Source organism: Girardinichthys multiradiatus, chromosome 4 (genome assembly GCF_021462225.1).
Source record: "Girardinichthys multiradiatus isolate DD_20200921_A chromosome 4, DD_fGirMul_XY1, whole genome shotgun sequence".
NCBI classification, from domain to species: Eukaryota; Metazoa; Chordata; class Actinopteri; order Cyprinodontiformes; family Goodeidae; genus Girardinichthys; species Girardinichthys multiradiatus.
In genome coordinates, this window is record NC_061797.1 from 19,206,065 (window position 1) to 19,233,726 (window position 27,662).

Sequence of the window (27,662 nt, forward strand, 5' to 3'; positions counted from 1 at the left end):
ATGCCGGCTGTAATGTACATAAAAGACTAACCGGGGATGGGAAGGGGAAATGGAGGGGGGGTCCTCCGTCTTTGTTTCCAAATATTTGCTGGCTGCTCAGTTTATTAATCCTGCCCCCCACCTGCCTCCCACAGTTGGAGTTTTACAGGGAGACTCTGACCTCCTGACCAGCCAGTCGCTGCTTATATTTCATTGCATCCTGATTCTCTGACATGTATGCTGGATTGGGGGAAGGGCATAAAGAGGAAGAGGATATGTGTGTGCGTGCGTGTGTGTGTGTGTGTGTTTGTGGTTGGAGGAGGTGGGGGAGAGGAATGCTTGGTATGTGCGGACGGACGACAACAACGCGAGAGGAGAGCAACGCGCCTGCAAATTAAACCCAAAAGGCTCTTTTTTACACGCTTTTTAAAAAATATGCCAAAATATAATAGATATCTAAATGTAGATTTTTCAACATGATCAAAAGCTTTATTGGGAGTTTAGAGGCGGGGAACACGCCGTTCATCTGCTGTGAAACACCCCGTGAAGGCGGAGATGGTTCGGTCTGTAGTAGGTGGGACAGCCGAGCGGTCTGCAGCAGGACGTCGTAGATCAATGAACCGGACCAGAGGGTTGGTCCATCGCCTGGTGTGCGTCTGACTGTATTATAGATGTGTCAGTACACCTATCAAGAACCGAGGCTTTATTCGCTGTTAACCAGCCGGTTCAGCATGCGGATATTATAAAGGCTGTTTTACAAGCCCCGTTCACCGTCGCTCTGTTTCTCCTGGCTCATCGCTCTATTTTATTTAATTTTCTTTATATTTAATTTCAATTTTTCGAGGGGAGGGATCTAAAATACATCTGGAAGCTCCGGGATGATTTTTGCAAACACAGGCAACCCACTGAAGACGACCAGTCGAAAGCAGGTAGGCCAAAAATACACACACGCTCACTCACATTCACATAGGGCCACACATATTTTATTCCCTGCCCGCACTTTGAATGTTGTTCACACTTGATTGGACGTTTAAATACACTGAAATGCCACCAGGCGCATGACATTGGAATGGCATTTCCACCTCATGCTTTATTTGACCGGATTTATTCAATTCATTAGTAAACAAAACCAACGCTCGCAGCAGTTGCCAAGCAGATGCTCTGATATACATGAGGAGATAAAACGGCAGCTGGACCGGATCTATAGCTCCACCGATACTTAAACGCTTATGTCCGAGTAACCTTGTTTGGCCCGCTCACTGGCCCCAACTCTGGTCAATATGCATGGCGGTAACTGTAGTCCTGTTTATAGGTTAATGAATGCTGGGTGAATCCAGAGAGGACTTTATGTCCTGATATAATGTACAGCACGTCAGTGCTACATGGGCTGGACTGTCCCGCCTGTATTCTTTATTTTGACCTCTGAGATCATCGCAGCTTCTAGTTGAGGTGGGGAATGGAGAAATATTAATAATGATGAAGATGCTGCAAAAAAAAAAAAAAAAAAAAAAAAGAAAAAAAAAAAAAAAAAAAAAAAAAAAGAAAGGGGGAAAAAACCTCAGAAGTTGGACATTTCAGCCCTATTCAAGATCAAATCAGTTTCGGTTTGCTGTTTACCTCATATAAATGAATCCCTGCAGGAAATGAGTTTTAGTGTTAATTGGCCTCAAGATTCCCTTGTGAATGTCATCCTATAGATGCATCCTTAAAGGAGATGTTGACCCCCTGATGCCCACCCACAAAGAAAAGTTAGTAACTCCATGCCAACAAATTGTTGGAGCTCAGAGCAGACCTCACAGATGTCTCTAACCCCTGAGATTCATTTCTCATGTGTGGCAGAGAAATAAAACAACAAACCTTCATAAGAATAGCTTTGTTGTTCATTTTCGTTTTTACAGTCTTGTGCAGTTTTATAATCATTGGCTCTTGAAGTAGTTATGGACAGATGGTTTGATTCTGTCTTTGATCTGATTCTGGAGAGCGTTTGGGGTGGCTGGGAGCGATTTTAATGAATGAGTAAAGGGGAGGAAATGCTTTGCAGGGCAGTGTGGTGTGCAGTGGCTTACAAGCATGAAGAAAACTGCATGTTTCTGAGAAATTCCACAGCAGGATGTACTGGTAAAAATGCCGATTTAATCACAGTGTGATTTATAAACGCAGCCCTTGCACAAGAATAAATCTTTCTCTGTTACATTTTGGTGGGCAGAATCATATTTTTGTGACCACTGGGAGCTTAAATAAATGACTTAAATCCACTGTTGTAAAAATGTGGCATAGTGAATGGTAACTTGTTTGTTTTTCTATTACTTTAGATAAAATATAGCAGAGTAGTAGGGAGAAAAACAAGCAAAATGCCTCAAAGTTAGCACTTTGTTTGCTGTTCTTCCGCCACAGCACACAATATAACAGGGTTCAGTGTTGCTCATCAATAAGCAATGCTTTACCAACAACTCCAGCTTTTAACGCTAGTGACTGTATTTCTGTGCTTCCATCCTGCACAGCTGAGATGTTCTTGTGATCGCTGTTGATCACCAGGATTTAAATTCGATTATCTGAAGCACGTATACCTTCTAATAGTGGGTTTCCTGTCTGCAGTCCTACCCCATGACTCCGTCCAGTCCCAGCAACAGCAGCAACAGCAGCAGCACAGGCCTGGAGCAGCTCAGCAAAACGAACCTGTACATCCGTGGGCTGCCTCCTGCCACCACAGACCTGGATCTGGTCAAACTCTGTCACCAGTGAGTACATGCACACCGACATGTTCAAATGGTATGAGCTCACTATTAACAGCCCGAGTGCTCATGTGCTTGTGCCACATGTTTTTGATATAAATCTTTGCGGGAAAAGGGTTCATTTAACAGTCAGTCAGTCATTTTCTACCGCTTATTCCATAGTGGGTCGCGGGGGAGCTGGTGCCTATCTCCAGCAGTCTATGGGCGAGAGGCAGGGTACACCCTGGACAGGTCGCCAGTCCATCGCAGGGCAACACACAAACAACCATGCACACACTCATTCATACACCTAAGGGCAATTTAGAGTGACCAATTAACCTAACAGGCATGTCTTTGGACTGTGGGAGGAAGCCGGAGTATCCGGTGAGAACCCACGCATGCACGGGGAGAACATGCAAACTCCATGCAGAAAGACCCCAGGCCAGGAATCAAACCCAGGACCTTCTTGCTGCAAGGCAACAGTGCTACCAACTGCGCCACCATGCAGCCCAAGGGTTCATTTAACAAAGTTACTCAATTCTGATTTTAGGTTTTTAATTTATCTGAAGACAACGAGCATGCAAATATGTTGAAGATACACTTAAAAGAACAGTTTAGATTTTTCTGCAGACTTAGTGTGGACCTTTAGTTTGACAAGGATGTCTGCCAGTCCCCCCTGCCTGAAGGAAATACAGCTAATATAATCTATTCTTGGTAAATTGAAAAGAAGCTAAATGATTTTAAAACTATTCGCTTCTGGGGATAAATCATTGGAAGTGGTTTGAAGATGTAATCCCAAAACAAGTTACAACCTGCTTAACTGATGGGAAACTGTAACACTGCCTGATAACCTGCATAGTTTAACATCAGATAAACTGATGTGATGTAAGGGTGAAATTGTGGCCTTTGCTGGCAATGCTGTACATCACATCTCCGTTATATGGAATCACTGCAAACTAACGAAATGTCAGATATGGGAATATTTTCATAATTCCAGTGTCAATACCCTGATTTCATGCAAATATAGCTTTAGTTTTAAATCCACCACTGCTAAAGCACCGGTGGCCGTGCAGGCCAAAATCATCAAGTTGAAAGTACTTTACATTTAAAAAAAATAAAAACACTAAAATAATACCCACTGAAAAATATCCACTCACCAAATAAATGAACCTAAGAAGGTAGTTAGAGTTGTGCAGATAGGAGATTTTTAAATCACTGTAGAATAAAAGGGATCTTGCAAGTTTGCCTTATTAAAAGAAAGGCATGCAGTTTCCTGATTTTGAGGGTTTAATCGGGTGCTACTTTGTTTGTATATTCTCATTTAACTACTCCAAGGCGGCCCAGTCTGCTTTGAAGTAAAAGTCGCTGGATTTTTGTGTTCCTTCTTACTCTAAAAATAAAATCACTGTAAAAAGCATGGCTAATGAAAGACAAATGCTTAATTTCATACCTACTGTTTTCTATTTTTGGAAAAAAATGTGTATATCTACATCACTGCCTGAGCTTTGGGGCCAAATTTGAACCATTCTTGGATTGTGGAACTGCACTTTGGACCCTTCGATCTAAACAATAAAACATCTACTTGTGCTTTGAATTATTTAGCAAGGGTGTAACTGTATTAAAGTATTGCTGCATTTTTGACCTCAATATATTCCCATCCAAATATTAATTTCGTTTCTTTATGGATGTGACACACTCACACATGGACTCAACTCTGTAAACTAAACATGGTGACTTTAATCTTCATGAATAAGCAGGATGTTGTTGGCAAGTACTGCACTCAGGGTTCACACTGCTGTAAATGATGTGAAAGCAGTTTCATTCCCCTGTTTTAGAGCAGTGGTTACAAACGTTTAAGTCTTGAGACACCATTTCATGGAATTAACGCAAACTCCAGAAATGACATTCAGTTCAAATGTGATTGATGAAAGCTTCTACTAAAGTATGATTAATAAGGAAAATAAAAGCACTGAGCAGTCATCAGAAATAATTAAAAAGTAGGATGTTGGTTGTTGAGGGTGTTTTTAATTATTATTTATAGTGTTTTGTACTTTACCAAAACATAGTTGGGGTTGCAGCTTTTGTTTTGTTTTGTAGAAAAGAATTAGATCAGGTTTTGCACCTTTTTTGTTTTACCTCCGTGCTAAGCTGAGCTGACATGTGGAGATTTTAGCCTCGCTCATAGGAAAAATGTGTCAAATGTTCAATGTTCAGTTTTTAATCTCAGATTTTTCTAAAACCTTCAAAATTCACCAGCTCAGGAATGTTTTTTTTTTTTTTTTTTTTGTAGAAAGGTGCTTCTGGCTTGTTTTCACATATAAGGAAAATACTTTTTGGAACATGCACTGAATGAACAATTTTTTTTTTTGACACAGGTAAGCTATAGATAAATTGAAATCAAATAGGAAAGATAACAGAATAAAAGAAAAAAATTGTTTCCATTTTTTGAACATGGACTGGTTAAACCATAACACACAGTGATACATAAAAGCTCAAACATCCATGGGTCATTAAATGCACATAAACACCTAAAAGCAGAAATACAGCGTTGGGATGTGCTGGGGTGTAAAAATATTTTTTTAGAAAAAGACAGCTGTCCAGTGGACATGTTTCATATAACCTGATTCTACATGCTTGAGTCCAAGTGGTTAATGTGGTGGATGCCATAATTAGTGAAGTTTTGTCGCGGCTTTTCCTTTTAAATCAAACACATATTGGAAGTAGAGGCACCGAGCCATAAAACCAACAGCAGCAGCTGTTTGTGTCCTGTTTGCCTGTGTTTTGTTCTTGTTCCCAATGGTGTTTGCCAGCACAAAAGCAGAAACGAAAGCGCTTTTCATAGCAACAAGCTCTGCAAGTTGAACTGAGCGAGACATTCAGTCTGCATGGCCTTTACATCCACGGACCAGCATGACAAGCTTTATTTTGCCTGATAAGTTGTTTTTTACTCTCTTATTGGTTCCACAGTTGGGGGCCCTTCTAGCATCATACCTTCATGCGTATTGGCCCCTTTCAAAATATAAATGGTAAATAGCAAGTGGCCTGCACTTGTATAGCGCTATTTTTAAGTCAGAGGACTCCAAAGGGCTTTACATTACTGTCAGTCATCCACCTATTCAAACACTGACAGTGGTAAGTCACATTGTAGCCACAGCTGCCCTGAGGCAAACTGACAGAAGTGGGGCTACCATACAGTCAACGCCACCGGGTCCTCCGACCACCTTTAGCAGGCAAGGCGGGTGAAGTGTCTTGCCCAAGGACACAACGACTAAGACAGATGGAGCAGGGGTTCGAACTGGCCACCCACTGGTTACAGGAAAACCCTACCACCTGAGCCACAGTCGCAAGTGGGACAACAAATAAATAATAATAATAATAGCAAATAATAACAGCAGCAGGTGAGACTGGGGAGCATCTTCTCCCGATCCAGATCAATAAGTACTGGTGCCCCCCAGGGTTTGTTCTATCCCCACTCCTCTTCTCTCTGTACACAAATGACTGCACCTCATCGGACTCGTCCGTGAAACTCCTTAAGTTTGCAGACAACACCATTGTCATTGGTCTGATCCAGGACGGTAATGAGTCTGCATACAGACAGCAGGTGGATCGGCTGGTACACTGGTGCGGTCAGAACTACCTTGAACTGAACCCACTCAAGATTGTGGAAATGGTGGTGGACATTCGGAGAACACCACCCCCATACACCCCACTCACCATCCTCAACAACACTGTATCGGCCGTGGACCACTTCAGGTTCTTAGGAACCACCATCTCTGAGGACCTGAGATGGTCTTCACACATAGACACTGTTCGAAAGAAGGCCCAGCAGAGACTGTACTTCTTGAGGCAACTCAAGAAGTACAACCTTCCACAAGGTCATCTTCTACACTGCCATCATTCAATCTGTCCTGTCTTCATCCATCTCAGTGTGGTTTGGCTCATCCACAAAACAGGACAGGTCCAGACTGCAACGAATAATCAGGTCTGCAGAGAGAATAATCAGAGCTGACCTTCACTCCATCCAGGACTTATACAGATCTAGGGTCAGGAAAAGAGCTGCTAAAATCTCTGCAGACCTCACACACCCTGCACATAAACTATTTAGAGTTTTACCTTCAGGCCGCCGCTACAGAGCACTGTTTACTAAAACCAGCCGCCACAGAGACAGTTTCTTCCCCCAGGCTGTTTCTCTGTTGAACATTCAATAGAGTACAAAACAACAGTAAGACAGATGTTGCAAATGCACCTTTTCTATTAGATATGTGTATATTGTACATTGTAAATTGTAAATTTGTATATTCTGTAATGCAAAAACAGAACAAAAGAGCAAAGTGTACCGGAGGCAAATTCCTTGTTTGTATGCACAAACTTGGCAATAAAGCTGATTCTGATTCTGATAATTCATTGAAACTGACAATCATCAATGTTTTTTTTTTAACACACAATATTGTTAATAAATTATTAGTGCCTCCTGCTACTTTTAGTAATAGAGCAATATTTGCATAAAAGTACTACACTTCTGCTAACCTTGTGGTTATGTCAGGCTCAAAAACAACCATGTCATTTCTTGTTTTAATAGTACAGTGATAGCTTGGGATGGGAAGTCAATGGTTTTATTTTATTTCACCTGTTTCACAGACCAGTGAGTAGTAGTGATAAAGGTTTTTACAAAAACAGGGTTGCCTTTTAAACAGCATGTGACAGAAAGAAGAGAGCTACGTAGAGTAAAAGTATGGAGGGTTAAGCAAAGGTGACTGGATTTACCCTGCAGGGCCTTAAGAGAGAATACCTTTCTACTCCTCATAGAACAAATTCCTTCCTTTGGAAACTGACAGAAAATGGACTCCCATTAACATCAATTAGAAATGCTGGCTCTAGTCGAGCCTTTTCAGATGAGATTTTTGGCAGTAATTTGCATTTTGTTTTGTACCCAGGTATGGAAAGATTCAGTCGGCCAAGGCGATCCTTGACAAGACGACTAACAAGTGCAAAGGTCAGTGAGCTTCTATACATATATATATCATTTCCTAAGTGTTCATTAACGGATTTTGTGATGTAGTTGTTTAACTTGATAATCCATCTTTATGAGCGGGAACCATGAAAGCTTCTGTTTCCGTTCTTGTCAAACTTCTGTTGCTTCACATAACAGCAGATTGATTTAACCAAAATCTATCCTGCGCTTCATTTCCATGGTAACAAAAGTTTGACGAAAATAAAAGCAGATTAAGATGGATTATCCCAGACAGACAGGTTTAGAGGATCCACAGACACATTTTCACTCCTTATGGAAGCAAATGGAAAACAGAGACCGACTCTGTTATAGGAAAAGATAAAGATCAGACTTGAAGGTGTAAAAAAATACAATACAACTCAAAAGTAAAAATACTGAAATGTCTTCATTACTAAGGTTAATAAGCGCATAGATTTCTTTAAACAATGCTAGACTTTTTATAGTCCCTGGTATGTATATATTGGCTAAATACAGATTGACTGAAACCATAATGACTTCTGACAGGTGAAATTAAAAGTTATTTACATCTGGCCGTGTACATGACAAATACGGTACTGAAATGATTTTCTGATGTTAAAATTAATTTGCTAGAAGTAGGAAATACAGTCAGCTGCAGCTCCTGTAGGATGATTCTGGTCAGCAGTAGTGCAACCAGTAAAAGGGGTCATGTACAGCCATAGTGCATGGATGCAGTTGAATATTAGCTAATGGTATCTGATCTAGATAGTAATGCTGAGACTACTAAAAAAGTAAGTGGTAGCTGTGATAAAAGTGGTATAATACCACAAAATATGCAGTTTGTGTCATAGAGGGGTTTTGTAGCCAAAGGCCATCCTGACCCATGAATATTCCAAAGTATGCCTAAAGTAAGGTCAGTTAGGATTGGTACTAGACTGACCACTAGACTAGTGCTAGACTAGAGGGAATCACCTTAATGGGTGGGAACCCTTTTGTCTTGCCTTTTATGTTGATGTTATCTTGCATTTGTCCAATGGGTTGCATAAAGAACCCAGTGTGTTCCCCATTTAGTGTGATGAAGTATTAGATCTCCCTGGTTGTCTTGAGCATGCACAAAACTATCACAGTGAGATTGTGGTGGTTCGTTTTCATGGTGGCAGCATAACAGGCTCCTGGGTGCAATGTGAGGGACCCTGGTAGCAACAATCCTACCTGACGTGTTATCTGACCTCACCAGCTTGCACTGGTCACTTAAGAATTTGAAGCAGAATTGAACAGTATTACCTCACCCCTCTAAATCTATGACTTCAGGTGTTCAGATCAGCTTCATGGTCACAGATGTGTAAACTGTAGCACCTGGAGAGGCAAACTGCTTCTACAAACATTTGTGAAAGAATGGGTCACTCTCAGTAGTTCAATGAATTCCAGTGTGGCACTGTAGCACCTGTGCTTTAGTGCACAGGTATCATATCATTTTTTCAACAGGTGCAAAAATACTAAATATTCTACAGTCAACTGTATTATATTAAAATGGAAGTTATTGGGAATGGGTCAGCGGATTCTGAGGCACATGGTGTCCACAGGTTGACAACTTTGTGCAGAGTTCATAGATACAGACCTCTAAACTTCTTGTGGCCTTTGGATTAGGCCAATAACTGTGCATGGAGAGCACCTATGAATGGGTTTTCATGGGCAAACAGCAGCATCCAAGCCTGACATCATGAAATGCATTGCAAGGCATTGTAGTCACAGTGGTGTAAAGCACTCTGCCACTGGACTCTAGATGAGTTGTTTTTCTGGAGGGATGAGTCATCCCTCTCTGTTTGGCAACCCAATTAATGGGTTTGGGTTTGGTGGCCAGGAGATCAGCAATGGCCTGACATGATTGTATCAAGGGTAAAGTTTGGTGCAGAGGTCATTATGGTGTGGGGCCTTTTTTCAAGAGTTGGACTCGTGCCTTGGTTCCAGTGAAAGGAACTCCTAATGCTTCAACATACAAAGATATTTTGGACAATGTCATCTTCCCAACCTTGTGGGGGCAGTTTGAGAATGACTCCTTAGTGTTGCAACATGACAAGGTCCATAAGAACTTGACTGGCCTGCACAGAATCTTTACAGAACCCACAGTCCTAACCCTGGTGAAAAGCCTCCCACAACAGTTCATGCTGTTATAGCTGCAATGGGTGGGCAATATATTGTGAGTTGATGTAGTGTGTTAAGAAGTATTCTTCTACAAATGTAATAACTGTGGCAGTAGCACTGAAAAAAACATTGCCTGGAAAGTACCAGGGAAAAACCTACATGGCGAATACTAAGAGAGTCATCATTGCCTTCACACTGAAATGAGATATTCTGAATTTGCTACAATTAAGTAACCTTCAAATGTTCAGTCAGGTTGTAGAGAATGTGGGGCCTAACCTAGTGCAACCATTTTTGTGGACATGATGTTACTTTCAAGGATAGTGACTGTCTGTAGAATAAAATTGCAGCTGGCTGTACTGCTAACAAGGTCAAATAGGGATTTCAGCAGCACAGTGAATTTGAGGAGTCGACTATTCTCCAGATGTCTGTTTGGTGAAGCACCAGTGGGACGTGCTGGACACAACTTCCTGGACTTGAAAAACCTGCTTACAGATACCACAATCATGTTGTTTACAGAAACTAATAGATAGATGACAAATGGTCATAATATTTTACCTGGCTGTTTATATTTGTGTTCGTGTAAAACCACATAAATATTAAAAATACTCAGTATGACTGATTTCTCTGTAATACTGACAACAAAAACTGTTGGAAGCATTGATTGTTCCCATGATTTAATGAATGATGATAGAAATATTGTTCCACATACATCAGGTTACGGCTTTGTGGACTTCGACAGCCCAGCTGCTGCTCTAAAGGCAGTACATGCTCTTAAAACCAGCGGCATTCAGGCCCAGATGGCCAAGGTGAGTCTGACACAAACACGCCTGACTGTCTTTGTGTGTGTGCATGCTTTTCATGGTTTTAAACTTTGCTTTGGAGTTGAGATTTTTTGACTTTGTGCATCCTTGTGTTGGCATGCATGTTGGAGATGGATTAAACTACTCACATGTTCTCAACTGACATGCTGTTCCTCCTGTGACTCCAATGAAATAATTGCACAATAACCTATCACCAAGCTGCTTATACATACAGTACTGACCAAAGGTTTGGACACACCTTCTCATTCAAAGAGTTGTCTTTATTTTCATGACTATGAATATTGTGATGCTTAGCACTTGTTGGCCCTTTTGCCTTCACTCTGCGGTCCAGCTCAGCCCAAACCATCTCGATTGGGTTCAGGTCCGGTGACTGTGGAGTCCAGGTCATCTGGCGCAGCACCCCATCACTCTCCTGCTTGGTCTAATAGCCCTTACACAGCCTGGAGGTGTGTTTGGGGTCATTGTCCTGTTGAAAAATAAATGATGGTCCAACTAAACACAAACCAGATGGAATAGCATGCCGCTGCAAGATGCTGTGGTAGCCATGCTGGTTCAGTATGCCTTCAGTTTTAAATAAATCCCCAACATTGTCACCAGCAAAGCACCCCCACACCATCACACCTCCTCCTCCATGCTTCACGGTGGGAACCAGACATGTAGAGTCCATCCGTTCACCTCTTCTGCGCCGCACAAATACACGGTGGTTGGAACCAAAGATCTCAAACTTGGACTCATCAGACCAAAGCACAGATTTCCACTGGTCTAATGTCCATTCCTTGTGTTCTTTAGCCCAAACAAGTCTCTTCTGCTTGTTGCCTGTCCTCAGCAATGGTTTCCTAGCAGCTATTTTACCATGAAGGCCTGATTCACACAGTCTCCTCTTAACAGTCGTTCTAGAGATGTGTCTGCTGCTAGAACTCTGTGTGGCATTGACCTGTTATCTAATCTGAGCTGCTGTTAACCTGCTATTTCTGAGGCTGGTGACTCGGATGAACTTATCGTCCGCAGCAGAGGTGACTCTTCCTTTCCTGGGGCGGTCCTCATGTGAGCCAGTTTCTTTGTAGCGCTCGATGGTTTTTGCGACTGCACTTGGAGACACTTTCAAAGTTTTCCCAGTTGATCGGACTGACTGACCTTCATTTCTTAAAGTAATGATGGCCACTCGTTTTTCTTTACTTAGCTGCTTTTTTCTTGCCATAATACAAATTCTAACAGTCTATTCAGTAGGACTATCAGCTGTGTACTGTATCCACCTCCTGCACAACACAATTGATGGTCCCAACCCCATTTATAAGGCTTGAAATCCCATTTATTAAACCTGACAGGACACACCTGTGAAGTGAAAACCATTTCAGGGTACTACCTCTTGAAGCTCATCAACAGAATGCCAAGAGTGTGCGGAGCAGTAATCAAAGCAAAAGGTGGCTACTTTGAAGAACCTAGAATATAAGACATATTTTCAGTTGTTTCACACTTTTTTGTTCAGTATATAATTCCACGTGTTAATTCATAGTTTTGATGCCTTCAGTGTGAAGCTACAATATTCATAGTCATGAAAATAAAGAAAACTCTTTGAATGAGAAGGTGTGTCCAAACCTTTGGTCTGTACTGTACATTTCCACATTCTCTTGGTCTAATAACCTTGATTCTATGGTTTTACCAATAATCTAAGCAGGCAGAGAGATATTTAGCACATAAGCACCATGCAAAGAGCTTTAAAAATAAATGAGAGAACAAACAGGATATTTATCATCCTAAATTATTTTTCTTAAATTTCCACAGCATAAAATTTCTTTTTGTTCTATCCTCTTCCTACATGTGTTTGTTGCTGTGTGAGAGTTCAATGATGAATCGCTGCTCTCGGGAGACCTTCATGTGGCTGCTCAGTTTGTATCAAACATGGCAGAACACAGGTTGTGTGTTGCAGTAGCTATGGTGACGCCGCTCTTGTGCTGTTTCCAGGAGAGACCGTAGAGGCGCTGAGCCGCTGCTCAGAGCAAATGAAGTGGGATGCACAGCGTGTGGTTTTATGCATGTGTGCCGAAGAACTTAAAAATGTTTGTTTAACCCAAACGTTCCTTTGACCAAACTGAGTCAGCCATTTGTCAGTGAAGATAAAGCGTGGTATCTGTGTTTTAGCATTCCTTTTTTGGATGTGAAAAACTCACATTTTTGTCTTCTTGTCCCTGAGCAGCAGCAGGAGCAGGACCCCACAAACCTTTACATTTCCAACTTGCCTCTCTCGGTGGACGAGAGAGAGCTGGAGAAGATGCTGCAGCCCTTCGGCCAGGTCGTCTCCACTCGCATCCTCCGGGACTACAGCGGTAACAGCAGAGGCGTGGGCTTTGCCAGGTTTGTCGCAGGATAGACTGAAAGGAAGCACATCCGTTTCTTGTCTGATGAATCACCTTTGAAGTAGCTGTGGAATCAGCCTTTAGCAAACGTATTCTATGTGATCTGGTGTTCAGTTTCGACTACTTGTAGGTGCAGTTTATGCACAAAAAAGAAGACTGGCAAACACAATGATCTATAAAAAAACTGTAGTATCTCAAAACCCTGCTTTTAATATAAAATTTGTTTGAAAATAGAAAAGCTAGACAAGATATAGATATTGTTAGGGTGTACACCTTTTGTAGTTTTACAGAACATAAACACCTATATTCATAAGACGCTTTTCCAGACGTGTGTCACCATTTGTGACTTGTCTCTCAGGATGGACACAACGGAGCAGTGCAATGCGGTCATCTCCCAATTCAATGGGAAGTTCATCAAGTTAGCTTCTGGAGCTCTGGGTAAGAAAGAGCTCCACTTTTTGGTCCATTTTATTTCAAGTGGAAAAATAACAATAATAATTAAATGTCACCTGTGCTTTGACCTCCAGGTCCATCTCAACCTCTGCTGTGTAAGTTTGCAGACAGTCAAAGAAAGAAACATGGCCACAGTGGATATGTGCCCAATGGACAGACAGGCGACCTCAGACTAGTATGTATAAAGTTCTCATTTAATATTTACTGTATTTGAACATCATTTTTATTACTGCTTTATTACAACTGGATTTTAACCTACTTAAAAACGTACTTTTAAAATGCCATGCATTTAGAAATCGGCAAACTGGTTAGTAATGGATTTGTAATCTTCTAATGCATTTAAACTATAGTGTGTTCATAACCATAAGTTGTTTAAATTAATAATAGATGTCCAGAACAACATTGTGATTTGGTGGACAAGCATTTTTGACATTTTTGTCAAAAAGATGTGTTGGACAAAATTTGCAGAAAAAACTTCCAAGTCACTGTTATCTGAAACTTGGACTGAAAAACTGGTGCAAAGGAATCTTAACCTAATGCTCCCACCAGCAGTGGACAGAAAATAAAATAAGTGATATTGTAAGCAAGCGTTATTACAAAGCATTAGCTGGTATTACATAGCTATGATAATGGCAAAGAAGGCATCTAACATACAAATGTTTTATATCCTTTCAAAAAAAGATAAAACTCAAACAAAATTTAATTAGAAAAAGTTATACTGTAGTATAACTAGATTCATACAGTCAGTCAGTCATTTTCTACCGCTTATTCCATAGTGGGTTGCAGGGGAGCTGGTGCCTATCTCCAGCAGTCTATGGGCAAGAGGCAGAGTACACCTTGGACAGGTCGCCAGTCCATCGCAGGGCAACACACAAACAACCACACACACTCATTCATACACCTAAGGGCAATTTAGAGTGACCAATTAACCTAACTGGCATGTCTTTGGAATGTGGGAGGAAGCCGGAGTACCCAGTGAGAACCCACGCATGCACGGGGAGAACATGCAAACTCCATGCAGAAAGACCCCAGGCTGGGAATTGAACCCAGGACCTTCTTGCTGCAAGGCAACAGTGCTACCAACTGCGCCACCGTGCAGCCCTAGATTCATACATTACAGGCATATTTCTGAGCTACAAGGTGGTGCAATTGGTAGTATTGTTGGCTTACAGAAAGAAGTTCCTGGGTTTGAATCCTAGCTGGGAGCCTTTCTGGATGGGGTTCCCTGTCCAAACATGAAAAGAGTGGGTTCTCTCTAGGTTCTTGGATTCCTCCTGCAGTCCAAAAACATATTAGGTCAATTGCCACTTTAATTGGCCCTTAGTTGTGAGTGTGATTATGCATGGATGTATGAACCATGTGTCTTTAGGTTGCCTTGTGATGAACTGGTGACCTGTCCAGGGTGTACCCTCCCCCTTCTTGCTCAGTGACTGCTGAAGATAGATACCTGTCCCCCATGACCCTGCGTGGATTAAGCATGTGTAGAAAATGGATGGATTGGTGTTCCCTAATTCTCACAATTTTTCAAAATCTTAGAAAAATCTGTTCAATAAACATTAGAGAAACAATCTTATACACACTACTGATCATTCTCCGACAGTCTACATGCAGATCAAACAGCCCAGCATCACTGTCATCAAGAGGATCAACCGAGGAGCTTATTATAAATTCTATAATCAGAAGTATTGTTGAAGTATTTCTTATTCTTAAAAAAACATTTGAAATAATCAATCCAAACATATTGCTAATCAACTGGAGTACTATGGAATCAAGTAGGTTGGGTTGGAGTTGGTAAAAAAACTAATCGACCAGAAGCAATATGTGAAGCTAGTTGAATATTATAATTGAACATTGAATGTGGCATCCCCCAGGGGTCTGCTCTAGAGGCGACTATATATGGTCAGTTCTGAAATGTGCAAAAATAATCTTGACAGGAAATGTTTTTTTTGTCATTAAATATGAATCTAAAGTTTGGTTATTCTGTAACTAAAAGAAATTCACTAGTGCAGATGCATATCGATAGCATGGACATTTAAACAGTTCATAAGATGGTAATGATAATCTGTGATCTCATAAAAACCATGAACATAAGAAACTTTCAAGAACCAATTTAGAACACTGTTCTTAATTTCATTTTAAAATACTTGTGTATACTGTGCAATTAATGTTCACAGCAATAAACTAATAAGGTCATTTCCTGAGAACCATGTAAAACATTTTTTATAAAATGAGAGGATGGATGTCATTCGAGGGGGGAGTTGGGGGAAAAATATGCAAACCACAGTATAGTTTTTTTGTTTGTTTGTTGTCGTAGGGTCCAATGACTCTGACCTATGACCCTTCCACAGCAGCCATACAGAACGGGTAAGTTACCCTCTGATTACAGAAACCTGTCAATTCTTTAACTCCTTGTGTAAATGAATGGCTTGAAGTAAATCTGCTTTTGGAACAGTTATTTGTTTAAACAAACAACTTTAACTCTAGAATGCTGGTGGGTTTGCCCTTACAGAAATTGGTCCTTCGTGTCCCTTGAATAAAGTTAGCAATCTGACCATGTATTCAAAGATATTAGCCCTAATGAATTAGTCAATAACTTGATGTCCTGATCATTACCTTTAAAAACTGTTATTATCATGTAAGAGTTCACTTATGCATATAAGCTTGATCTTGATACACACATGTTTAATTTAATGATATCTTTTCTTGATCTAACTTTAGTTGTACCTTTACAATTATTGTTAATAATAGTTTGACATACATTTAGTTTTTCAGAGATCTATAATAGAATACATGATTTGGCATTCATAAACATTTGAATGACTTTACGTTCTGTTTTAGTTATGACACCATTGAACAATTATAAGAACCTTATTGTTGTGTTATATTTTGAAATGCTGTTTGTTTTCCGCAGGTATTATCCCTCTCCTTATCCACTGACCAATAGAATAATGACTGTGCAGCCTGCAATGTCTCCATACATGTCTCCCGTCTCTGCTTACCAGGTACTCAAAAGAGTCATTTTAATAAATCAACTTAAATATGTCCAACAGACACAAATAACAAATGAGCAAAATCTAGATCAGTGTGCATTTAGGGGGTGTTAAGGGTTTAGTTATTTCCTGTTTGTTTGCGCGGGTGCTAGAAATTCATTAAATGTATTAAACCATATCTGAAACTCTTACAGCTTTGAGTCACACTTTATTGTGTTTTTATGCAAAGCAGCATGGTCAGCTAGAGGTTAAATAACCCGTCAGTAATCTGTGTATTTGTTGAAGTGAGATAATGAACTATTCTGGCCTCTTAAAGGTTACTGCCAAAAGGTCTACACGTTTCTATGAATTCTAGCAAACCTCTGACTTGCTACTGAGAAGGATACATTTGTGGGGTTTTGTTTCCCTGGTTTGCAACACTAAATATGTTGAAACCCTTTGAAATGAGGTAATTTGACATATCCACTGACTAGATGTTAATGGATTTATCAACCTGTGTACCTGATATTTCCATTTTTTATTTATTGAGACTTTTTTGTTTATCTGTTTATTACCACGGGCTGCACGGTGGCGCAGTTGATAGCACTGTTGCCTTGCAGCAAGAAGGTCCTGGGTTCAATTCCCAGCCTGGGGTCTTTCTGCATGGAGTTTGCATGTTCTCCCCGTGCATGCGTGGGTTCTCACCGGGTACTCTGGCTTCCTCCCACAGTCCAAAGACATGCCTGTTAGGTTAATTGGTCTCTCTAAAATTGCCCTTAGGTGTATGAATGAGTGTGTGTATGGTTGTTTGTGTGTTGCCCTGCGATGGACTGGCGATCTGTCCAGGGTGTACCCCACCTCTCGCCCATAGACTGCTGGAGATAAGCACCAGCTCCCCTGCGACCCACTATGGAAGAAGTGGTAGAAAATGACTGACTGTTTATTACCTAATTCTAGAACAAACTGTGCATTTTATTTGTCCAGCAATGTCAATGTGCCAGGTTTAACCTGTGAGACTATTTTTCATATTGGATAAAATTTGACAAAACACAACATTCACTTTGAAGTTTTTATTACCCTGGTCAAATGAAAATGTCCTCAAATAAAAGAACACAATTATCGAGGAGATCATGGACCAAGCTCTAAAAGTGCTTAAATAGTCGGATCTTTTATTATACAAAGTGTTGAAAAGAAATTCCTTCCCCTTTGGGTTTTCCATTTTTTGGCACGACACACAGAAACATCAATGTATTTTATTGGGTTTTTATGTGATTGAGCAACATAAAGCAGTTCTGAATTGTAAAGTGGAAGGAAAAAAATATGCAAATATTTGTTTTTCAAATGAAAACCTGAAAAGTGTTGATATGTATTCAGCCCCCTTTACTCTGATTGCCCAAAATAGAATCCAGTACAGCTAATTATCTTTAGACAACTCTGTTGGATGAGCATCAAAGCTCCACAGCTCAAGTGAGAAAATTCATCGACAGGACAGCTATTAGCAGTGCACTCGACAGCCACAAATCTGGCCTTTATCTAAGAGTTGCAAGAAGAAACCTAATAAAAGAGATAAGCTCTACCTAAAGTTTGTGCCAAGCCATGTGAGTGGCACAGAAAACATGTGGAGGAAGGCGCTTTTGATATGAGACCAAACATTAACTTTTTGGTCTACATGCAAAGCACTATGTGTGACAAAAAAAAAATATATATATATATATATATATCAGCTTGAACACACTGTCCCCATGGTGAGACACAGGGGTGGCAGCATCATGCTGTTTGAAGGTTTTTGTGTAGCAGGCACAGTGAGGCTGGTCAGGGTTAATTGTAGGATGGATTGAGCTAAATGTAGGTCAGTCCTGTAAGACTTGATACTAGGGTGGGCGTTCACCTTCCAGCAGAACCACAAGCCTGACCATGCAGCCAGAGCTACACTGGGATTGTTTAGATAAAAGAATATTCATGCGTTAGAAGGGCCCAGGCAAAGTCTGACCTAAATTTGACTGAAAATCTGGGACCAGACTTGAAAATTACCACCCAAAAAACTTGTTGTAACTGAAGTGAAATATGGTTCTGTAAAGTATTAAAAACAAATGAAAAGATGCACAAATACAAATGCTCTGAACATGTGTTGGAACAATAATTGCCTTCAAATAAGTTGATTATTCATCTCTGATTCTCTTGCAATTGCCAACAAATTAACTGAAAACACAATAAATAAATAAAACGTATTACAGCTTTCCTATTTAACAAACAAGTATTGTAGGTGCACACATTCATAGCGCCATCAATAAAGACATTAAAACACCTTAAGTAAGACACAGAATAGCTTGTTTCCACCTTTAATGGCATTTCCAATTTCCAATTTAGTTAACTTCCACTAATACTCTAACTTAATGTTATTGTTACATCTGTTAACTTTTTTAAAGGTTTAGATGTTTAAAGGTTTGAAAGCCAAGAGCCCTGTGGTGGACACCAGCATTCTAAAACCCTATCTCAAGCAAGCTTGTGCTGTAAAATGGTAAAATGTCCAAACAAAAGCTCAGAATAAAGCACACACAGGAATCGGAATGATCATTTTCTCTCATTTTTGAAGATGAAACTCAGTTTTATTTATAGACTGCGTAAAAAAAAATAAAATGTTACTATACAGAAGCAAAACTAACTAAAACAGCGGTGGTAAAACTGTATTTAAAAAAGGCAGACAGAAAGAGCAACATCAAAAAGAAATACAACATAGAATGAATCAACAAAATCTCAATGAACATTGGAAATACAACTTAAAAAAGCTCTACTAGAATTCAAGTGAAAGTTTCTCAGGTCTCTACTTTTTAATATACAAAGATAAATATTTCCACAAATTAGGAATGGCTCAAGGAGGCATTTACTTGGATAATCTAGATACTCTAGATACATCATGGGACATCTGAGAGCATCTGGTTGTTCAAACTACACTATGAAAAATGTCTACTATGAAGATCAAAGGCAGAGACACCATTTTCTAGTGGTTGTAGGTGATAAAAGGGATTTTATATTTTTCCTGAATATGACAAATTCACGTTACATTATTATGAAAGTAGGAATAACTATTTAAAAATATGAAACTGATTTGTTTATCAAATTTAAAAGGGTTTTCAAGAATTACCTTGGTCTTTTAACAGAAGATCCTAAGAAGAGCCTGTTGGCAGGTCCTGAAAGAAAGACAGCATTTTTATTCAGGCTGTTAGTAATGCAGCCACTGCAGATGACTAAAGTTAATATGAATGACTGATCACACTGCCACCGCTCCACAGTTCACAGGAAACTTCATGAGCTGCTCAGTGGAACAGACTTCCACATAAAAGCAGAAGGGTTTGGATATTGTGGCTGAAAAGGCTCTCGTAGCAGGATTAGTGATTTAAAATGTCAAACATAGATACCATCTGCTTGTTGGTGACATGAATGTTTCTTGTCTTTCCTGTGTCTCACGTTCTCACCCTCCATTAGGTGCAGAGTCATTCTTGGGTGGCGCATCAACCATACATCATGCAACACCCGGTAAGTGAACAGAAAATAAAAGAAGCTGTGCTCCAACACCATTTCTGTGTACAGGAAATGGGTGTGTGTGTGTGTGTGTGTGTGTGTGTGTGTCTGTGTGGTTCAGCTGAAGCTAGATAGTCTGAGCTCGTTGATGTTTGCTCTTTATTCAGCCCGTTCTGCTGACACAGTCAACCTAACATTTAAAGTTCCCTAAACATAATGTGGGGAAAGACCAGGCTGACCCAGGCTGTGTGATACAGCCGCTCTCTGATGGAGTGGGTGATGGAGAGTGCAATGAAAGAGAAAGGAAATAACTAAGGAGACATTCAGCCCTCCCTTCCCCTGCTCCGTCTCTGTGGATCCAGCAGGAAATGCCTGAAGCACAGACAGTCTTGTGACTCTTTGACTCTTCCAACAGATGGTTTCCACTGGAACAAGTGTCTCTACTGCCCCCCACCCCCTTCCACACACAAACACACTTTCTGCTGGGAATGAACTGTTCCCGAAAGGCATTAATGTTTAAAGGAGCACACTCCATTTGGAAATTGACAAGCTGCCAACTGAATACATTTGGTGGGTTCTGAGCACTGAATTTGACTTTAAAACACACCCAGTGGTTAATAAGTGTACTCTCACAAGTATTGCAAGAAATCATCACATTATCTGTCAGTTTTGGTGGCTTGTGGTGAACTGCACCTGTAGAGTTTAGGGTGTAGGTTTATTTTTGGTCATTCCTGTTGTTGGTTGGTGTGTTTTTTTGGTATAAGAGAGAGTAGATATTGTAATACTCCATCAGGTGACATGGTGTTAAAGCTGAACTGCCTTGTACCTTAGGCTGCGGTGATGTCTCCCTCTGTGGATCCCTCCATGTCACTGCACCCCACAGCCATGCTTACTCAACAGATGGGCCAGCTGTCCTTGGGAAACACTGGAGCGGTGCGTAGGAAAAAAACTCCATCACACATCAGCGTTTTAGATTTAACACTGTCATTGCATGAATCCATTTAGCATATCACATTATGAAATGTTAAAGTTTATTGTGTTAAACTGTTGTCCCCTTGAGGAATTTTAATTTAAGGAAATTCTGAACTGACATCTTTCAAGCGGCAAATATTTGTCTGATTTCCAGGTATAACTAAGTCTTCTACTCTCACAACAGTAGTTTATTAGCTATGCAGTTCCTGCATTTCACGTTTTCCTTACAACCCAAATAGTGGGGTTGTGTACATAGGTTATGAGTAGTTATGCTGTGCTTTATTTCTACTCAGATGTGAGAAATTAGTATTTCCCAGAATCCCAAAATGAGCGCAACATGTATTAAACATAGAAATAACTCCAGAAATGTATCCTTTATTTGCACGTTTGTAGGTTTTATCTATTGAAATCAGTTACACACATATATCCTCTGTTAACACATTTCATATTGTAGCATACACAGTAAGTAAAATTAAATATTTCATTTAGTTTTTCTCTATATCTCACAGTACATTGCTGCCAACCCCGGGGTCCAGGGAGCCTACATGCCTCAGTACCCCCCACTGCAGACAACAGCTGTAAGTTCTCTGTGAAATCATTTTTATACCATGCATTCACCCTCCACGCAGTATCCATTTAAATGCAACACATCTAAAAGCAGCAATTACTTCAGAAAATGACAGCAGCTTATGCCTTGTCCAGAAGTCCTCCATTCATAAAAGCCTTGAGTTTTTTTTGAAGCGTTCATCCTCCAGAACCATCAATTTTCTCACACAGAGGGCGGTTATTATCAGGCTCTAAATGAGATGCTGTTGTTGCTTTGCAGGAAAACGGCACGCTGCAGCAAGTGGATTCTTCCAACAACTCGTCTCCTTACAGTCAACTCAGCAAGTAATGCACAGGTACAGTGTGCTTCAGTTTACAATCCCAAACACCAACATATTTTTTTTTATTTTGTTTCAGGAATTTGTTATGTAATATTTGACATAATTGATGGTAAATTGCTTAAAAGGTTGCTTTAAGAGGTTTGATAAATGATAAATGATGTGATAAATGTAAAAATAAATGGATTATTTTGACAAAGTTATAACAGTAATCTAATAGTATCTAAAGAAGCGTTTTGGGTGTTTTTGTTGTCTATGATTTCAGGCCAGGTTACAGCTCTGTGAGCCGGAGGGCAGTTGGGAAGTTGCTGAGGATATCACAGGGATGAAAGCGACCGCCTGCCCCGATTGGACCAGATATACAAACATTTTTTTTGCACAGCCCCGACATTTTTAGTGGGAATTGAACACAACCTAAATGGACTCAAACAGTCGGCTAATTACGGGGAAATCAAGTAAGAAAAAAAAGTAGATCTATTTTGATAAGAAACAACATCCTTCTCTTATTCTCCTTTTCAATGACATCCACCTTCACCCCACCATGCCCCCCGCCTGCCCAATCCAAGTATGATGTGACATAGCAATGCATGTGACTGAGATATTTTCCCCCCTTTTTGAGTTCTCCATGACTTTACAGCTTGTTTCATTCGTGGTGTACGACAGACGTCAGTAGGCCTTGTTTGCACTGAAGCTATTAGAATAACTTTGTTTTGGTTTTCAAAGCTGCAGGAGAGTGAACAGCTGACGACACGTGTGTCCCAACTGCACTCGGAAGCTAACACAGATGACCATTTCATTAGGAAATTTATGAATTTATTATTGGAAACGGTGCCTTCCTCACGTAACATTGAACATCGTCCAACATTCTTTCATCTAACTCAATCAGGTGTCATTCTTCTATTCCAATTGATCAATTGTGTGTGTGAAATCATGGAGATCTCCATGAAGTGTTTCGCTATCTAGTCGTTTGGTAGCAATAAAGACAATGAGAGTTCCACGGCAATACTGAGAACATAGGTGACCAACTCAGAGCTCGGCGATTCCTTATTTTTCCTATTTCCTTTTTTTTTTAATGGTCTACACATGAAGCAGGAGCCGTACTTTTATGACTTTACAAGTTTTACACCCAATGGGCATCTATTTCGGAGGCTTTGTTTTTCTCTTTGGGTCGGTTTGACCGGTTATCTACCTCACGGTTTTGCTGGAGTCGGCTGGTGCTGTCGGGTTTGCAGGTAAAGCCCCTTCGCACCAGACTGAACGCTGCTAACCAGAAGCCACGCTCAGGAGCTGGCTAAACAGGACTTCTGCCGTTTGTCTCCCATGTGCAGCATTCCTACTCATAATCATCAAAATGGGGAAAAAAAAAAAAACTTTTTAAGTTTTGAACCCCAATTTGTCTTTCGCTTTCTTCTGGTGTTTCTTTTTACACAATGTGACAAGCAGTGCTGCATTTTAGAAACTCAAACAGAGTTTCTCTGTAAAGCAGTTATTATTGTTGTCAGATCTTTCACAATTCAACTTTGCCCATGCCAAACAATTTGGATGAGCGTAAAATAACTTTGAAATTAAACAATCAAGTGTGAAGTAATTAAAATAAGGAATATCTTCTTGTAGTTTGATGATTTTTGAAAAGAAAAACATCACAAAACCATATTTCCTAAGACCTGCAAACTACATAATGGAGTTTTATTTTTTATTTTAGTTTTTTTTCCCCTTGAAATTATTCCTGATGAATGACTATATTCAAAGAATGAAAAAGGTCAAAGACGTACGGTCGTAGTGCTCCTTCCTCTTTTGTTTTGGTAAAAACAGTGAGTTCTGAACACAGACGAAATACAGCCAGGCTTTTTACTGAGAGTACTTTTTCCCTTTCTGAAGATTTATTGCTGAAAAAAAAATGTAAAAATGCAACATAAAAAAAACATGTTTTCCTCATTGCTTCCCTCTTGTCGCCTTCTACTGATTCTCAAACAATCCTCTCTTTGCTCTCTCTCCTTTGGAAACATTGAAATAAAAACAATAAAAGAATCTTCTCTTTCTCAGACATGGCTGTTGTTTTCATTATTGACCAATTTCTTTCATGCACTGGTACTGTCATGTAATGTGAGAGTTATAACTAACAGATGCAGAACATACTTTAAATTGTTATTAATATCAGTAAGATATAGAACATAAATAATACATTATTCCACTCAAAGATGTTGGAGCTTTTGGTGTAAAATACAAATGAAAATATAGAGATGTGATTAACTTTTAGAAAATTGAACACAAAAGGCTCTTTTAATTTTTGACACCAGCAAATGACTGGCAAGAAGTAAGTGAAACAACTGCATAAAAAGATGCTTTTAAAGAAGCAGAATCTCTTCATTGTGAATCTAATCATGTGCAGGGACGAGTTAAATAAACTCTCCAAAAAGGAACATAATATTTTGCATTTCTGTATAAACAATGACTAGAAATGACTGTGGGATGCAAGAGATGTGGCTGATCAATTAATTTAACAATCCAGAGAAACATCTTTATGGTAAGTTTTTATTTTTTTCAGCTCCAACACAAACTATAGATTCATGCCTGATCCTCACAGCTTCTGTTGGTGATCTAAATGAAACATGCACTACTTAAAATATTATATGAATGTTCTAGGAATAAAGTCTTTCTGATTCACTGAGCAAAAACTGTATAATTTTTAAATCTGCGTTTTTGCATTTCATGACCAACACAGCAAAGATAAATCAGGGTTGTGTTAGGTATCTGGCAGCAGGGGGCAGTGTGAGCCAAAGCGGTCCAATATGTTGCCGCCAGGACTGACATTCATTCACTGACTGATATCTTTTGGCATTACTGACTGATGCTATGTATGCAGCTTATGGTGGATCAGATGAGCACCATGTGTGCTCTTGCTCTCTCCATTTCCTGCACTATTTCAGGCCCACGGCCTTTGTAGTTTCACTCTTACACCGGATCTCCTTCTTAAGCTCAGACTTAGCACAGCTGATCCCAGAGACATGAAGGCACCATGCCTCCATCCCTTACCACTCAGAGGGATCAAAACCGCCGGGGCGCAAGATTAGCTATTACACTCCCTAAAAAAAAGGCCATCCAGCTACAGCAACTCCACTGCGGTGCATGCACTCACTCATGTCAATCAAATGCCAATTGTTAGGGCATCAAGCCGTTGTACATCAGAGACAAACAAATCAAGGGCCTGCTTAATTCTCCACAGCTGAGGGGACACATGGCACAGATTCCACCGGGAAATACAGAGGTCAGAGGCCGTGTGCAGACTTTAGAAGGCGCACAGTGCGAGATCCGATATCATTCATTTAGTGTGATGCACTTCAGAAATTCAACACATGGGATGGATACAAATCCAGCAGGCTTTAGCATATTCTGGGATATAGAGTTCTATAGGAAAGTCTATCAAAAATTAAACTAAAATAGGATGGCAAAATATAAATATTTACATTCAATGTTTGTCTTATAGCATCTATTTTCCAGATGAAAATCCTAAGATTTCCTCTCCTGATCAACCAACAAGCCAATGAATAAAATCAGATTAGACAAATAAGACACTGAACTGTTGGGATTAATTAGAAGGCACTTTAACAAACACTTTCAAGATTTAAATAACTAGTTGGAGAAAACTCACATCTGTCACTGTGGGATGGAATCATTTCAGAACATCTCACTGTTTTCCATATAAAATGATTAACAAATTACTTGTTTTTTTCAAAATAAAAATGAACATTTTATAAATGCTAGTGGAATCAGGTGAGCCTTTTTTATTTAGATTCACCAAGGATGTCCTTTTACTGTAAAATTAGGATTTAAATGCATCTTTGGTTTTATAAAAACACACAACCCTGGATCAACCCAAAAACGTATTAAAAGATTTCAGTGCATCGATTCTTCAACTTCTACCAGATTTTAATGTATTTTGATGCTTTAGTAGAAACATTACAGCGCAGGAAGAGTATATTGTGCTAAAATATATATATTTATATTTTAATATATGCTGCTGTTTCATCCAGCAAAAAGGCATTAAAAAGTATGATATGAAACCCATTATTAAATATGAATCTGTTTGCACATATTTACAGTTTTACTATTACTGTTGGGGCTGCACGGTGGTGCAGTTGGTAGCACTGTTGCCTTGCAGCAAGAAAGTTCTGGGTTCAATTCCCAGCCAGGGGTCTTTCTGCATGGAGTTTGCATGTTCTCCCCATGCATGCGTGGGTTCTCACCGGGTACTCTGGCTTCCTCCCACAGTCCAAAAAACATGCCTGTTAGGTTAATTGGTAACTCTAAATTGCCCTTAGGTGTATGAATGAGTGTGTGTGCATGGTTGTATGTGTGTTGCCCTGCGACAGACTGGCAACCTGTCCAGGGTGTACCCCACCTCTTGCCCATAGACTGCTGGAGAAATGCACCAGCTTCCCCACAACCCACTATGGAATAAGCGGTAGAAAATGACTGACTATTATTAAATAATAGTGTTTTTAAAGATTGTTTGAGGGCTTGATAAATCTTAAATTAAATTTTGTTTGTGGATTGAAAATTCTCAGCTTCAAACCATTTAATCTTTAAAGACAAACATTGTAAGACCCTTAAATATATTTTCTATTATAATTTCAGTGTTCTTTTTTTTTTATTTCTACACTCGCAAAAATCTCCTACTATCCTTCTGCAAGTCTAATTATAATAATTATTTCTAAGATTAGTTGTTCACATGTTGAAAACTACAAAAAATATTTCCCTTGTCTATTTATTGCAGACTTTTATTTTGTAAAGTTCAGGTTTGTTTTTTTGTTGTTTTTTTTTCTGAGGTTTAGTTTTGCTGAAACCAATTTCTTCGTGTTGTAGAAATTGTTTTGTACGTGTTTCTCTCCCCAGTGCATTAAAGCATGCAAGACAAAGTTTAAATATTTTGGTGCATTTCTAACTTTCCCTGCAGCACCCTGAGTCTGATGTTTCAGGGCCTTTACACAAGTACTGTCTCCCCCCCAGGTAATTTATGGCTTGCTGTTAAATTTCCCATATGTGTTCATGAAAGTGAGTTAAGAAATGTTGCCACTGGGCGCCCCATGGCTCAGTGGTAGAATAGGCGAGCCATATGTCGACGCCATTTGTTGCATGTCTTTCTCTTTCTCTGCCCTTCTTCTCATCCATCTACTAGTGAATAAAGGCTACTAGTGCCCTAATAACCTTAAAAAAAGAATAATTGTCACATTTTTGTAACCTTGTTCTCATATCAGCTCTGTGTATAATAAAAGCAAGATGTGTTGTAACTGTTAGGAACCTCTTACTTTCAGTGTATCTATTCTTTTATACTGTGGCTTTGTCCTTTCTTAATTTGTTCCATTCATATGAGCATGTGTACCTGCATTCTTGCCATACCAGTGCATGAGGGAGGTTGTACCACAGAGCTGGCACTCCTTTCAGCTTCTCCTCCTTTCCACCACAGAAAATAATTTAACTTGAGAAAACACACTCAAGCAGGGTCCAGATTTATCAGAGAGTCCATAGTTTTTGGTTCAGTAGTGTTGTGGTGCAGCCTCTTGGGTGCAACACGAGCACATCAGGCAGGTCGGCTCTTAATAAAGAAGCTGGCTCCCGTGGAGATCTCACAGCCCACAGTTGTTACTGTCATTCATTATCACTGCAGTCTCCATCCACACACATATGGGCAAGCTGGAGCTTGTACAAACACTCACACAAGACCCCTGCATGCATGCACACCACCTCACCCACTTTCATAAGCACACACACACACACTCATACCCCCACACCCACACACAAAGGCACACATGAGCCAAAGAGCATGGGCAGCAGGGTCATCCCAGCGCCATGCTTCATAAAGGGCGCCGTTACAATAGGTTTACTGTTACT

General features: G+C 39.9%; 1 protein-coding gene across 2 annotated transcripts; it reads left to right on the forward strand.

The window, feature by feature from the left end:
* The first annotated feature begins 357 nt into the window (after positions 1-357).
* rbms1a (RNA binding motif, single stranded interacting protein 1a) lies at positions 358-23,817 on the forward strand. Of its 2 annotated transcripts, XM_047363180.1 has the most exons (14): positions 363-908; positions 2,575-2,717; positions 7,625-7,683; positions 10,516-10,607; positions 12,817-12,974; positions 13,335-13,414; positions 13,504-13,604; positions 15,744-15,793; positions 16,341-16,431; positions 19,882-19,932; positions 20,749-20,850; positions 21,399-21,467; positions 21,716-21,791; positions 22,039-23,817. In XM_047363180.1, the coding sequence occupies exons 1-13, from the start codon at positions 858-860 to the stop codon at positions 21,782-21,784; spliced, it is 1,116 nt and encodes a 371-aa protein (XP_047219136.1). In that variant the 5' UTR covers positions 363-857; the 3' UTR covers positions 21,785-21,791; positions 22,039-23,817. The 2 variants fall into 2 exon arrangements, with proteins under 2 accessions (XP_047219137.1, XP_047219136.1); XM_047363181.1 differs by lacking the exons at positions 15,744-15,793; positions 16,341-16,431 and having other exon boundaries at positions 358-908.
* Positions 23,818-27,662: the final 3,845 nt, after the last annotated feature.

Coding starts and splice junctions, on each gene's coding strand:
- rbms1a (XM_047363180.1), top strand. CDS start 858: ATGATTTTTGCAAACACAGGCAACCCACTGAAGACGACCAGTCGAAAG. Junction 2,718..7,624: donor CTGGTCAAACTCTGTCACCA/GTGAGTACATGC, acceptor TTTTGTACCCAG/GTATGGAAAGATTCAGTCGG. Junction 7,684..10,515: donor GACGACTAACAAGTGCAAAG/GTCAGTGAGCTT, acceptor CACATACATCAG/GTTACGGCTTTGTGGACTTC.